The sequence below is a fragment of the Pleurodeles waltl genome, chromosome 9, assembly GCF_031143425.1.
Source record: "Pleurodeles waltl isolate 20211129_DDA chromosome 9, aPleWal1.hap1.20221129, whole genome shotgun sequence".
Classification (NCBI taxonomy): Eukaryota; Metazoa; Chordata; class Amphibia; order Caudata; family Salamandridae; genus Pleurodeles; species Pleurodeles waltl.
Window position 1 is genome coordinate 499377715 of NC_090448.1, and position 14004 is coordinate 499391718.

The following is a 14004-nucleotide window of genomic DNA, read 5'->3' on the forward strand; positions in this document are numbered from 1 at the left end:
AATCAGAGAGCATTCTGGGAGCATTATACTTAGCCTCATAGCCTAAACTTTTCAAACATGTGTATACACGTTTTTTTTTTTGTACTGGAACCAACGTCAGTAGTGAAGTGTGACATTAAAACATTTATTTACAGCACTCATCCTAATAATGAAGGTTTTCAAATAATGAACCATAAATACAAGTTTGAACAGCATTATCTCTTGGAAACACATTACCTCAACTGCAGAGAGTTCCACTCTCTGTAAACAGGCAGCCAAAGGGTTTGTGCTGCAGGGGGTTGGGTCTACTTGTCCTAAGGACAAAGTAAACATAAAATCTTGTTGCCCTTGACCCCAAACAAGATGTCCCGGGCGTCGGGCGATAGGAATTCCACATCCCTGAAATACATTCAACTTTAAAGGTTTATTTTAGAATATTAATCCAACTAGTTATATGCAAAGCAGAAATAAATTAAAAAGGTATAATTATACAGCTTGACAACCAAAATGTGCTAGTAAGTTAAGCTGTAATAAAATGATATGCTAAATAGTAACAACCACAATGCAAAGAAAACAGGTTGTTGCAATGTCTTCCATAAATAAACTGTCCTTTTCTAATCTAAGCGTAGGTCAGGACCAAGATTCTCTATAGGGAATTTCTAAAGGGGAGCATAAAAGGTGTCAGGATAAGATTGAACTCCAGTAGAAGTTCCAGGAAAATAGGATGAGTGTACAGCATGAAGCTTTGCACTCAGAGAAGCCCAGCAGAAAGAGAGATCTGTTTACTCTTGAAGTCTGGGGAAAATCTGCCTAACTAACTAATTCAATTCAGTTCAATTCATATTTATTCAATTATAAAAATAATCATAAAATAATATACATACAATTAAAATCCAACATACATTAAAAGACACAATAAAACAACCCATAGCTAAAAAGTTAAAACCGGAAATCCACACCACTCAAGCATCAAGGACAATACCCAAGCTGGTTTTAACAATTCAAAATGTTATTCTAGGACAGCACACCCTTCATAAAGGAGGACACAGCCAGCATCACCGCCTGATCCTTTAATGTTTGCAAATATAGGAATGCTGGCTGAAATTGCCGAAAACCCCTGGTCTTCAAGATTGGCAGCAAGTTCCTGCACCGCAAAAGATCATTATAGTTACAAAATAAGACAAAGTTCTCCACTGTCTGAGGTGAGCAACCATCACAGAGACATACCAAGATCTTATTAGGATCAAACTGACCAGGGGAAAAGGAAATATGGGCACATATTGAGTCCAACTGAAACATGGTGAGGAGGGATCTGTCCCAGGGATGCCTAACAGAGCTAAGATATGGCTCAGGCCATCTGCCATTTTCAAAAGCAGGAGGAAGCTCATAGCAGTTTTAGCAAGAGCCTTGTTTCCCTTTCTTCCCTTGCATGGTTCAGACACAGATCCCTGATTGTCCTTCTGTCCTTTTTAGTTGTGCACTTGGGGTTACTGAACAGATCCGGGTGGCCCACAGGCTGAGCGTAGGTTTGACATCCTTTAGCCAAGGGATCTTCAGGCCATGCACACACCGAAGGCAGCCCTCAATACCATCCCTATTAAAGGCCATGGCCTCACCACACCACACTGAAATCCACAATAGCAGTGGGGCTAGTTTCTCATGATCCGCAACAGCATCCTACAGAAACGGTTCTCTTCATTCTGGATGGCCCTACAGTTACAGGTCCCCCAAATAGCCGCACCACACAACAGCACAGGGAGACAATTCATTTTGTATATCTGTAAGAGGGGCAGGATGGGTTTGCTGCCTACAGTGAGGGCAAATTTAAACAAAGCACCGCAGGCCTGGCTAAAATGGGAGCAGTGATAAGAAAGGCAAGGCTGGCAATTTCCTAGTTGGTCAAAAGTGACCCCCAAATAGGAGAATGACGATACCCTAGTTACATTTTTCACCTTGATAGTTAAGGGCCTAATTTTAGAATGCTGCTTTCCATATACCTCTACGAGGCAAGTTGGATCCTGGAAGGAGGAGGTGACCCCCGACACATCCATTCTGCTGGACATAGTGTGGTGTCTGGTCTTTGGGGGTGCTCTTCAGGCAGACGAAGGGGCAGCACCTTCCAAACCAGACATTGGATGGGTGACAAATATGGCACTGAATATGCTAATGGTTACTGCACTGTGTGTATATAAATTGCCTTGTTATATTTTTGAATGTGTGTGTGTGTATACATAACATTTTTTATAATATATGTTGCCTATGGTGCATATAATTTGCATAAACTCTAACAATACTTCATAGTATAGTATTAAGTATGGTTTAGTGGGTATATAATAAGAGGCTCTTATTTGTCACACTGTGCTTCTTCTTTTTTACTGTGAGAAGCATCTTTGAAACTATTTCTTTCAACAGAGTTGCATCCAAAAATGTCATGCAAAAATTCCCATCCTAATATAGCCCTTAAAATCCTGCATGAAAAATTTAAATTCCATAACTTATGTTATTTAAATCAACCTTGGCTTCTTTCTTCCTTCTGTCTCCCTCATCTGTATACAAGTTACTCTGAAATCTCATGCCTATCTGCCTTAAAGCTCTTTGGAAACCATAACAATATCTATTAATTTAAGCTAGCAATTGTGTCTCACATAGTCCCCTCTAATAATTACATCTATGTCAACAATGTACCACAAAGAAACTGGATTGAATGCATGGAATGAGCATTCAAAAAGAACCCCAATAAACAATGGACTGATCACTAACTAGGTTCCCAGGTAGAGTGCTACTGGCTGTAAGGCACTACTACGCCTCATCAGGGGCAGTAAGCCCTATACAAATACAATTTATTATATATAACATATCATATAATGGGTTTTTGAGTTATTCGTATCCAGGCCAATCTCATCCTTGAATCTAACAAATAGATCCAAAAGCTCTTTAAGGCTATTTGCAGTGTGGGACAACAAAACAGCGTTGTCCGCGTACAGCAAAGAGGCTACATAAGCGGACTTCACTTTGGGCAGATCTTTCACATTTGCTGCCAGATTCCTATTGAGGCCGTTGCTATATAGTAGAAAGAGACTGGGTGTCAACACACAGCTTTGTGTGACCCCACACGGAAGACTAAAAGAGTCTGTCCACTCTCCACCATCCTGTATCTGACAGAGGCATTAACATCCATGTGGAGAGCTCCTAAAAATAAACCAAATGGGAGAGTAAACCAAGGCCGTTAGATTTTGCCAGAGTTTGGAACTAATTACCTAACCAAAAGTGCAGCTAAGATCCATAAAGGCTAAATGGCTTGTCCTCTGTTTGGCCACCCCATATTTACGGAGCAGTAAATTTAAGTTTAAACCCAGTTCCAGGGTACCTTTTTCTTCCTCTAAATTTACTGAGCAACACAGAGACTGTTATTAGTACTGGCCCAGCCTTCTATATGCTGTAGAATGATGCACCCCAGGACCTTTACAACTGAGTCTAGCAAAGAGATATACGTTGTTAACAACTGGGGTCCTGATGGTTTCCCCTTTTAAAAACGGACGATCACTGCGGATTTCTAGGAGGAGGGAGTTTTAACCTGGACTGCAGCATTCAAGGCATTTGTTAAAACAGGGGCACAGATGGAGACGTCAGCCTTATAAAGGTCCAAAGGAATCCCATCTGGGCTGAGAGATTTATTGGAAGGACCGGCTAAGATAGCAGCACACACCTCTGTCACTTCAAAACTGATGTACAAAGGGAAAAACTGATCCACCTTCTCAGCAATCATGGATACACCCTCATCAAGTGCATAGACCTTCCTAAAATAAGCCACCCATTGATCTGGGTAAGGGAGTATTCAATGTCATCAGGCGCAGCCACTCAAAGCTGCTTCCCCTTTACAATGGACCAGAATCCCCTGGAATCTCCGGATTTAAAGGTAGAAATGAATCGCTCCCAGAATGCTTCTTTGATGGCTGCTTTCCGTTCACTGATGATAATCTTATAAGCCACCCTTCCTTCGGCAACGTCAGGTTGATTTTGGGGCTTGGAATTAAGAGACTCATGGAGCTGCCTATCTGCCACCATGCAAACCTTACTAAATGGGCCGGCATGAACAATTCCTTGGCTTTCAGACATATTCCTCTTGGTGGCATTTAAAGATTTAGTTAGGACAAGGAAAGCATCCAAAACAGAGACAGGAGATGGATCGGGGCTAGTAAAGGCTCTCAGATAATGGCTAGATTGGACTTAATTATGGCTTCTTATATGCTAGAAATTGAAAGAAAACACTATTTCACTCTCAAGCCCTTATCCTGGGGGATCAAGATGTTAGGGCCTACAGCAGAGTTAGACCTGTCCCTCATTGGTATTGCCACCCTTACTTCAATAGGATCATGGTTGCTAAAGCAAGTCTTATCAACCCACCCTAAACTAATGATATCCCCTAGGGATCGAGAGGAAAAAACATAATCTACGATTATCCCCTACCCCTGCAAATGGAAGTTGGATGTTGGGCTGGAAAATCAGGCCGTGAGACAATCATAATATATTGCCCCACATGTCCCAAAGCATTTAGCAATCTTCTTCCCTTGTGGTCAGATGATGACTGGCAAAAGGGAACATTTTCGTCCACAAAGGGATTGTTTCTAATTTGAATAATACCTAACTTCACATTGAAATTGCCCTCAATATAACATTAAAACACTTGAGATGGCTGAGAGATCTTGCCTCAAGAATTGATAAGGCTTGGAATAAGACCTTGATCTGACACCCTAGGTCCCTGACTGAGTTATAAAAATTAACTACAAAAGATTTAAACTCACAGTAAACCACCACCCATAGAATCTGGATCCTGGTATGTCTAAGGGGGACAGGAATAACCCTAAGATGTTTAGAACTACAAACCATAATGGCCAACCCCCACGTGCTCTCTTACCAGGGGAGGGAGCTGTTGTAATGAAAAAGCATTCAAAACCATCCCAAGTAATCAGTTCTTGACTCGAGGGCTCCTGTAACATGAACACATCAAAGTTAGTGACAAAATGTAAGCATTCGGGAACCTGCCATTTTGCCCTGACACCAGCCACATTCCAACGAAGAACCCCTAGGGTGAATTTGGAAAGCAGTTTTGACCCAGGTGACCTGCTAGCCAAAAGCTTAGTGGATGAGGTGGGAGTAACCAGTAGTTAGTCATTTTGGTCAAGGTCTGACAAAGAGTAAAATATATTTGATGTGGGCACTTCAAAATGTTCCCAGGGCAGCAGACCCCTAGATATTGGAGTTAAGGGCTTGGGGTGCAATTGCTAATGAAAAAACCAAAAGGAGGATTCTCATTCCTGTGACCCTGGCATGAGGTTATTCCACACTTCAGACCAAACGCCTAGCCAATGATGGTACATACAGTTGATAACGATGTAGTCCCCTGTAAAATTTTCAACCGCTGGGCCCACCTAACACACCCACCTTACAAACAATGGGCCTCATTATGACCCTGGCGGTAGAGAACCGCCAGGGCCAACGGGGGCGGGAGCACCGCCGACAGGCCGGCGGTGCTCCCTTGGGCATTATGACCGCGGCGTTTTGGCCGCGGTCAGAACGGGAAAACCGGCGGTCTCCCGCCGGTTTTCCACTGCCCCTAAGAATCCTCCAAGGCGGCGCAGCTCGCTGCGCCGCCGAGGGGATTCTGACAATCCTTACCGCCATCCTGTTCCTGGCGGCTCGCCCGCCAGGAACAGGATGGCGGTAAGGATTGTCGTGGGGCCCCTGGGGGCCCCTGCAGTGCCCATGCCAATGGCATGGGCACTGCAGGGGCCCCCGTAAGAGGGCCCCGCTAGTATTTCACTGTCTGCGTAGCAGACAGTGAAATACGCGACGGGTGCAGTAGCATCCGTCGCACCTTCCCACTCGGCCGGCTCGATTATGAGCCGGCATCCTCGTGGGAAGGGAGTTTTTCCCTGGGCTGGCGGGCGGTCTTTTGGAGACCGCCTGCCAGCCCAGGGAAAAACTCATAATACCCTCCGCGGTCTTCTGACCGCGGAGCGGTATTATGGAGAGCGGCATCCTGGTGGGCGGCCTCCGCCGCCCGCCAGGGTCCTAATGAGGCCCAATATGTCACAATATTCCTTAAAATTGAAATTCATATTTAGACACAACTAGTGGCAAAACGTATTCTTTAACTGGGAGGTAGATTCATAATCAGCATTGCCGATTTGCAGAATCCCAGTCAGGATCGGCACATAAGGACTGCAGTCAGACGGGTAACCCACTGCTCGACGTTACCCCATCCCCCGCTTCCCGAGACCCCTCTATTTGTTGGAACACCCTGCTCAACAAGGGCACCCCTCCATCATGGTTAACACTTAACACCGCCTTAGTTGGTGTGTGGGACTGTGTAACAGTCAAGCTGGTTTGAGAGGGGCTGACAGTGGAACAAGCAGGACACTCACTTGGGGGTGTGCTAGAGCTGGCAGGTGGATCTAGGCTCAGTGATCTATCTGGGCTTATAAAAGATAGGTTACCATTTTGTTAGAGCAAGAATAGAGGATTCTAACCTTGACAACCTCTCCGCTAAGGGGGACACACTTTGCACAATGATACCCTTTAGTTTGTCAATTGCATAGTCCCAACTAGACTTTGCAGGGGCCCGAGTGGCATATTGACCCCAGGAGGTTCAAAGTTACTCGAAGGATGCACTTGATAATTTACATTCCCAGTTTCAGTTGATGTTTCTTTTCAGTTGGGGTGGCGAGGTACTGGTATTGTGGGCATCGGGTGAGGTGCTACCAGTTGGCTGTTCTTGGGCCGGTAACGGTGGATCGAGGGCAGAGGACAGAACAAAAAGGCTGGAATGTACATGGAGAGAAGCCTCCCCTGAGTGTGCAGTTTGAACAGACAGCGAGGAGCCAGGCCCACCCTCCATCTTCAGGGAGCGCCTGCGCTCAGCATGGTCGATCTCCTTAGATATAACACTAACCACCAGGGCCAAAAAAGAATCAAGGGTGGTGCTACTGTAAGCCCTCAGAAGAGAGTCTTTTACACCCGGCAGCTTACGTTTCACCATGTTGAGATTGTGACCTACTAAACATACAAAATGGGCACAAACACTTAAGAAACACAGTCCAACACAAGGGGGCAAGTAGACTGCAAGGCCCTAAACAAAATGTCTGAGGTTAGTGTTGGGGCACAGTGATCAATGAGAAAGGTCCCAACCTCTTCCAGATGATAACAGGCGAAGACAGGCCTGGTCTTGGCCCAGTCTTGGCCTGGTCTTGGCCTGGATGCGTACTGCACGCATCCCATGCCACAGTAGCCCTTAGCGTTTTTTAAAGGTATACTACCTCCTGACGTGCTAATGATCTGTGAGCTGAGAAGCCCTGGGAAATGGAGTCCACACACCCAGGCAAGCCCTGCTCTCCCTGCGCTGAGGGAGCCATTCATGGTTTTTAAAGGTATTGTGCCTCCTGACGCTATGACAATCTGTGAGCTGAGGCGCCCTGGAAAGAAGAGTCCACATCTGGTAGCCACAGGCAAGCCCTGCTCTCCCCGTGGGAGTCCTTTGTGGTTTTTAAAGGTATAGAGCCTTCTAGCGTGATGACGATCCCTGAGCTGAGGCACCCTGGGAAGCAGAGTCCACACACTGATAACCCCAGGCAAACCCTGCTGTCCCCCTTACTATGAAGCAACAATTAAAAATACAAAGAGCAGTTTCTAGAATATCCATATCTCATTCCCACCATTAATAGCCAATCTACTAACTGCATTTGAGGGGAGTCAACATACTCCCTAAATTGTGCAATTAGGTATGCAGCTGGTAATCTTGAGTTTTGCATCCTCCTGGTACACGTGAACAGGAGGCCTTCTCTCACCATCATTGCTTCGCATTTGTTACCACTTTCACCTCCCAAGCCTTAATATCAGAAGTGTAATACAGTACATTAAGCATTTCTCTAACTAACGAGAAGTCTGATAATACACTTGCAAAACAAAGAAACATTATAATGGCAATGCTTCAGCAAACATTTTCAATCAAGACCTAATGTCAAGCTAAGTTAACTTGAGAATCAAAATGATGTGCGTCACAGTAATATAAATCAATAAAAGCAAACAATGCTAAACATTAATATGTAAGGAACATTGATTAGTCAACCTAATTCACGTACATATAAATCCTTAGTGATTGCAGTGGTTACACACTATTAATTAATTTAAATGTTTCACACATGTGAAGGAAGTTGAGTCACATGTTGAATATAAATGTCATATATGAATGCATAATGTATATACATGACATAAATACGGTGGAGCCTAAATTATGGTGCCCCCCGCCAACCTCTAAACATCTCTTTATGCCCTTCATAAAATTGGTGATAAGAGGGAATCTCTCAGGGGAGAAACCCTCTTCTCTCATGTAAAGGCTATTACACATAAGTACAGTTGTTAAAATTCCAAACATCACAACTTTAAGGGTTGTGTTTTTCTGCTTTCTATCCTTGTATTGTTTTCCCCCACAATCTTAGTTGAACAGTTTCTCAAGTGTGAGTTTTTCCTCACTTTTGCATAGCCTGGGAATATATTGGAAATAGTTGTGTTCGTGTTTCTTGAACTTTGGATTGATTAAAAGCTGACTCTCTCTTATGGTTTTTGGACTTCTCACAGTCAACATAGGTGAGTTCCTGTAGTAGACTGTCAGCAAAAACCTTCATTCTTTTAACCGTGTAGTTGACATTTTTTTGCCATCATATAGTAAGACTGCATACTCAAGGGCTGCAGTGTAGTTGGCTAGCTGACTACCATTTTGTTTTCTAGGTTGAAAATGTGGTAGCTATTAGTTTGACCAAGACCTCTCTTTGTACTAATATTACCATTACTGATGCCCCTTTCTTTCAAAATAAAATGTGCAATAGATTAAATGACAATGTAAACAATTCACCAAAAAAATTGTATATTCTAGCCCCCCCCTTTGTCCCCTCAGAAAAAGGTATTAAACATAGCTGCCACCCCTCTCTACAATTACTCAAAATTACTAACGATTAGAGAATGAACTTTACCAACAATTAAAGGTAATGCATCAGAAAAGATGCCCTTGTCGTCAACACTATTGCTTACGGCAACTTGGATACATTGTTTCTGAAATTTACACAACTTGTTAATCATCTTCATCCAAGGTTTTTTTTCCTGTGGTGAAATTTAATGGCTCCTTCATAGAAGCGACATGCTCATTTCTATCCTCCTAATATCGGCTGTGGTTGGTAGGCCCTTTCCTCTTCCTGCCATTTCAGTCTCCTAGAATTCATAGTGATTTCTCTACACAATTTAACTCTCTTTATCAGCTTCCAATTGAAGAGCAAGGGAATTACTTCGTCCCTTCAGAAAGGATTGCACAAAGGTATTGCCTGGAAGTTTTTAATGTCCTGTTTATGTTGTATTATTGCTGGTCGTAACATTTATTTTACTTCTTCTGACTATGCACCTAAGCTCTTAAGCCTCTGGTGTTTTATACCGCATCTTGGCACAGAAATATGTATGAGGAACCTGACAGCCTCTGTGTGGGGTCAGCAGGATGACCTGTAGCCAAGTGTTTGTCTCAGGTAGCTCCCACCATTCTTAACCTGATGACTGTTATACATTTACTACATGTTACCAGTACATATTCATTTTCTACATTTAGAAAATCCCCCAGAGCTGCCTCCACTGCAGAGCCATGCTCATAATTTGCCACTCAGCCTATGGAACTTTATTGTAGGTATTTAGCACAACTACATGTGTTGGCACCCAGATAAGAATCTAAGGCTCACATGTCCTTACATTAGTTCACAGCATTATTTGGCCTTTCAGTTGACCATTCTTCATTGCTTTCTGTTATAACCATGACCACAACTTTCTTCAGTCACAGTTCTTCATTATTTATGCCCATGACCTTGGGCTACTGCACTTCTCAGCAGTTCTTAGCATATGTAGGGGAGCACGGTCTTCTAGGGCTCCGTGCATTGCTACTGGATAAAAGATGGAGGTTCCCCTGCCCTCTGGCAGTATTCATAACCCATCCTGGAGTTCTGGAGTTCCTAGCCCATCCTGGAGTCCTGGAGTTCTCACTATGGATTTGAGTGTGACATCAGTAGTGGCTCTTTAGTTCCCCTCCAGTGGTTCCACTTCCCTTCACTTACTGCCAGTCTTTAGTGCTGTCCCAGAGTTCTGTTATGGGCCCCAGCATTAATGCCCAGCATTGCTCAAAGCTACCCTTTGGTGCTTGTTGCAGAGCACTAGCCATGCAGTCTTTTTGGCGAGCAGAGCCTTCAGCCTGTCCTGATCTTCTCTGTTTTAATTTTCAGCTGTAACGTGTGGGGAATAGTAAATCCCTACCTTCTTCTGTACACGAAGGGCCAGATGTATGAATCTGGCCCATTGCGATTCGGCAATTGCGATTTTTAAGAAATCGCAATTACCGACTCGCATAGGGCCATGCATCACATTTGCGATTCGGTAATTGCGATTTCTTAAAATTCGCAAATGCTATTACCGAATCGCAAATTGCGATATTTCGCAAATTGCGATTTCTGAAACAGAAATCGCAATTTGGGAAAAGCAAAGGGTCAGGGTGCTGGGGGCCTAAGGCCCCCTCTCCTACACCCCATTTTTTTTTTTTTGCACCTGTAAAGTACACACATGCCAAAAGGGCATGTGTGCTTTACATATATAATTTAAAAATGCAGTTGTACTGCATTTTTAAATTTTGCACCAGGTTACCACCTGGTTGCAGGTCATGGTATTTTGCAAGTGCAAAATACCATTCTGCGATAAATCGCAATTTGCGATTTTTTGCAGAATTGCTTTGCGACCTGGATTTTGCGACTCGCAAATTGCGATTCGCAAAATCCAGGTCGCAACGCAGAAAATTGCAAAATTTGCGATTTTCGGTTTTTGGTCTGCGAATGCATTTGATGCATTGCAGACCTCGATTTTGCACTCGCAAACGGCCGATTTCGCTGTTTGTGAGTGCAAACTCTGTTGATACATCTGGCCCTTACTTTTCTATATTTTGGCCCTCGATATTGTTGTAATGATGATATTCAGTCCCATTGATGTTTGGGATTTGCTATTCCTTACTACAATCTTGTGGGGAGCACTCCTTGTTCCGTGCACTTCAGAGCCTGGCCCAGGATGTTGGTTTCCTAACAGAAATGAACCGAGCTTCCAAGATTTGTTTTTTGAATAGGGGTGTGTCAAACATTGCTTGCCATCTGTACCTATGATTTTGTTGGTGATCTCCTCCCCTACAAAGTTATAGGCCCTGATTAAGAGTTTAACTCTTCCCGCCCTCAGACCGCCTTTGCAGCCTGAACCCAGCAGGTCCTAACAGGACTTCACTGCAGGACTGCTCTGTGTTTCCGCCCGCCGGTCCAGCGGTGAACAGGGCCTCAACATTGACGCCGGCTCCTAATGGAGCCGGCGCCAATGTGGCGGTGCAGCGGGTGCAACTGCACCCATTGCTCATTTCATTCCCATAATTCGGGCAGTGGAATGCGCGATGGGGCTATGCATGGGAGTCCCTGCACTGACGTTGCCAAGTGCATGGGCAGTGCAGGGGCCCCTGAGTCCCCTATTCCGTCAGCCTTTCCATGGCGGTGTAAACTGCCATTGAAAGGCTAGTGGATGGGAACTCCTAATCCCCAGGGCGGGCTGCAAGCAGCGCTACCCTGGAGGATGAGAAACTACCGGAACCGCCAAGCTGCTGGCATGCAGCAGCCTGGTGGTTTTGGTGGTCTGACCATGGCGGCTCCGCCACGATCATAATGTAGCAGTCCCCCTGCCATCCTGGTGGGAGTGGGGCCGCCATCGCGAGTCTGGCGGTCATGCAACTGCCAGACTTGTAATGAGGGCCATAGTCCTTATGTGGGATTGTTTTGTCAAAGTATGCAAATTATAAGCAATCTCTTCCCCAAAGGTTGACACTTTGGGTGGGTTAGCGCGTCAGACCTTATTAAGTAAACTTACAAGGGAGATGCGCATTGGCCGATAGACCTTTTGACTGCTCTTCGAGTTTTTCCCACCATATATCCCATACCAATACATATAAATAACATCAACAATCAATAACATCAATAACTAATAGGAGTCAGTAATTTATACACCACATGACCTTCTGGTCATGAATAACCACACCTTTATGTAACAGTTAGAATCTTTATTTCCCTAAATTAACAAAGCTAATGTCACTTAACTTAGTCTCAATATCAAATTATAAACATACAAAAATAATACTAGCTGACAAAAGCGGCGAAAGAACCGCAATCGAATCAGAGCTTGAGCGACTACACATCCTAAGGTTACAGTACAAATTAATAGCAAGAATAACTGCAAACGATATAACATACATTTAGATTCAGCAAGGAAAAGACATCAGCTGTTATTACATGTAGCGAACTTAATCAGGGAAAACCTTAACTAACACCAGATTAGAATGGCATGTTTGGACTTCATGGTAAAAATTTAGTCAACACTAATTTGGAAAAACATCTAACTATGGGTCTATTAAAATAAGCAGTTGGTACCTAGAAACAAAGGCAAATAGACATAACAATCAGTGTCATTGTCAGTATACCTGTCCTCAATATGGTTCAGCAAGCTGTGACAGTCTTCATCAATAGGACATCAGTTCGGTCAGCAAGACATCAGGATTTAGCATCAAAGTTCAGAATAAGCATAATCTCTTTAAGTAGTTTGAAAGTATTTAGCTAGTGGCCTCCCTTCTCTCTGTGCAGTCTGGCTAAGTTAGATTTCCTAAAACTACTTCCCTCATCCAAATTGGTCAGGGGATAGCATGTGCACATTTAGTCCAATGAAACTAAAACTTCAGATCTACAATTCTACTAGTACATGGTTCACATGTCGATGATGGGCTCCTCTTCTCCGCTCTCATTATCAGCGCGTCAGGTATCAATATTGTTGCAGTTTATACTCCAGTCAGTGCATCCATTGTCTTCTCCTGGGGAGGTCAGTCTTATGCATACTACAATATACATTGTTTCACTAGCAAGTACAGCATCTTCTAGCAAGCAGTTTCTCATGAGAAAGACTTTTAGCTACAAGCGCATGGTCAGAATAGTGGAAAATCACAATTTAATTCTCTAAGCATCCATACAGAATGTAAGAAAGTAAAAGTGGCCATTAGGGAACATCCCCCTGTGCAAACATGAACAGAGATGGCAAATACAGATTGATTATGAGTCAAAACTGGAACAAACATACACATTTACTTGGCCACGTCTACTTGTATTATTTGTTTATTTATTTCTCTAGTTGTTTGTTTGTTTGTTCACTTTTTTGTCTGTTTATTTAATTGTTTTACTTAGTGCTGGCTTGTAGCCAGAGCTGACAAATTTGAGCTCACCTTGTAGATAGATACTTTACCATGAATTAATAAGAAACAATGCAAGTTTCTTGATCTTTAAATATAATAATTCTAAAATAATACAATAGATAGTGATCATCGGTTTGAGTAGCTTCAGGGATTTCTCGGCAAACCATAATTTCTAATTTCAAAATTATAGATTTGTGGCTCGTGAAATACCTTCTCCATATGACAAATGCAGTAAAATATTATGTGTAGAATGGTGCATAGTCGCGTGTAATTAAATATGTTTTGTTTCTCTTTCAGCCCTCCTTTGTGGCTCCTTTAGACCCTCCTGCTTCAGGTGACCAAGTGACACACTATCGAAGGGCGGCTGAAGAAGTGCACAGTGAATATGCGGCCTTGTTGGTGAAAAATAACAGCCTTAAGACTCAGGTACGGTAAGCAACAGCTGACTCTGTTAAATAGATACTAGTGTGGCATGAAATCCTAAGTGTAAACTTCTGTCATTGTAAAATGTAGAAACTGAATCATTTAAAGTTATTTTTGGTAGTGTTTTCACTTTTGATTTTGAGGCGTGGGCTTGAGCTGTGCTGGTCACGTTCCTGAAACCAGTGGTGTCCCATCCTTTAGGGCGGAGTGGCCACGCCCCCCCTACCTTTTGCCCCTCATGAAGAGTGTCTGTCAGGCTGAACAAA

The 14004-nt window shown here is 43.5% G+C and overlaps 1 protein-coding gene across 1 annotated transcript in view; it reads left to right on the forward strand.

Annotated features, from left to right (window-relative positions):
* The window catches only part of LOC138259541 (coiled-coil domain-containing protein 170-like), a 439156-nt gene that overhangs the window by 144717 nt on the left and 280435 nt on the right, over nt 1–14004 (forward strand). Inside the window, exon 4 of the mRNA XM_069207352.1 lies at nt 13613–13741. Coding sequence (XP_069063453.1) covers nt 13613–13741 — 129 coding nt within the window. The remainder of the gene's footprint in view (nt 1–13612; nt 13742–14004) is intronic.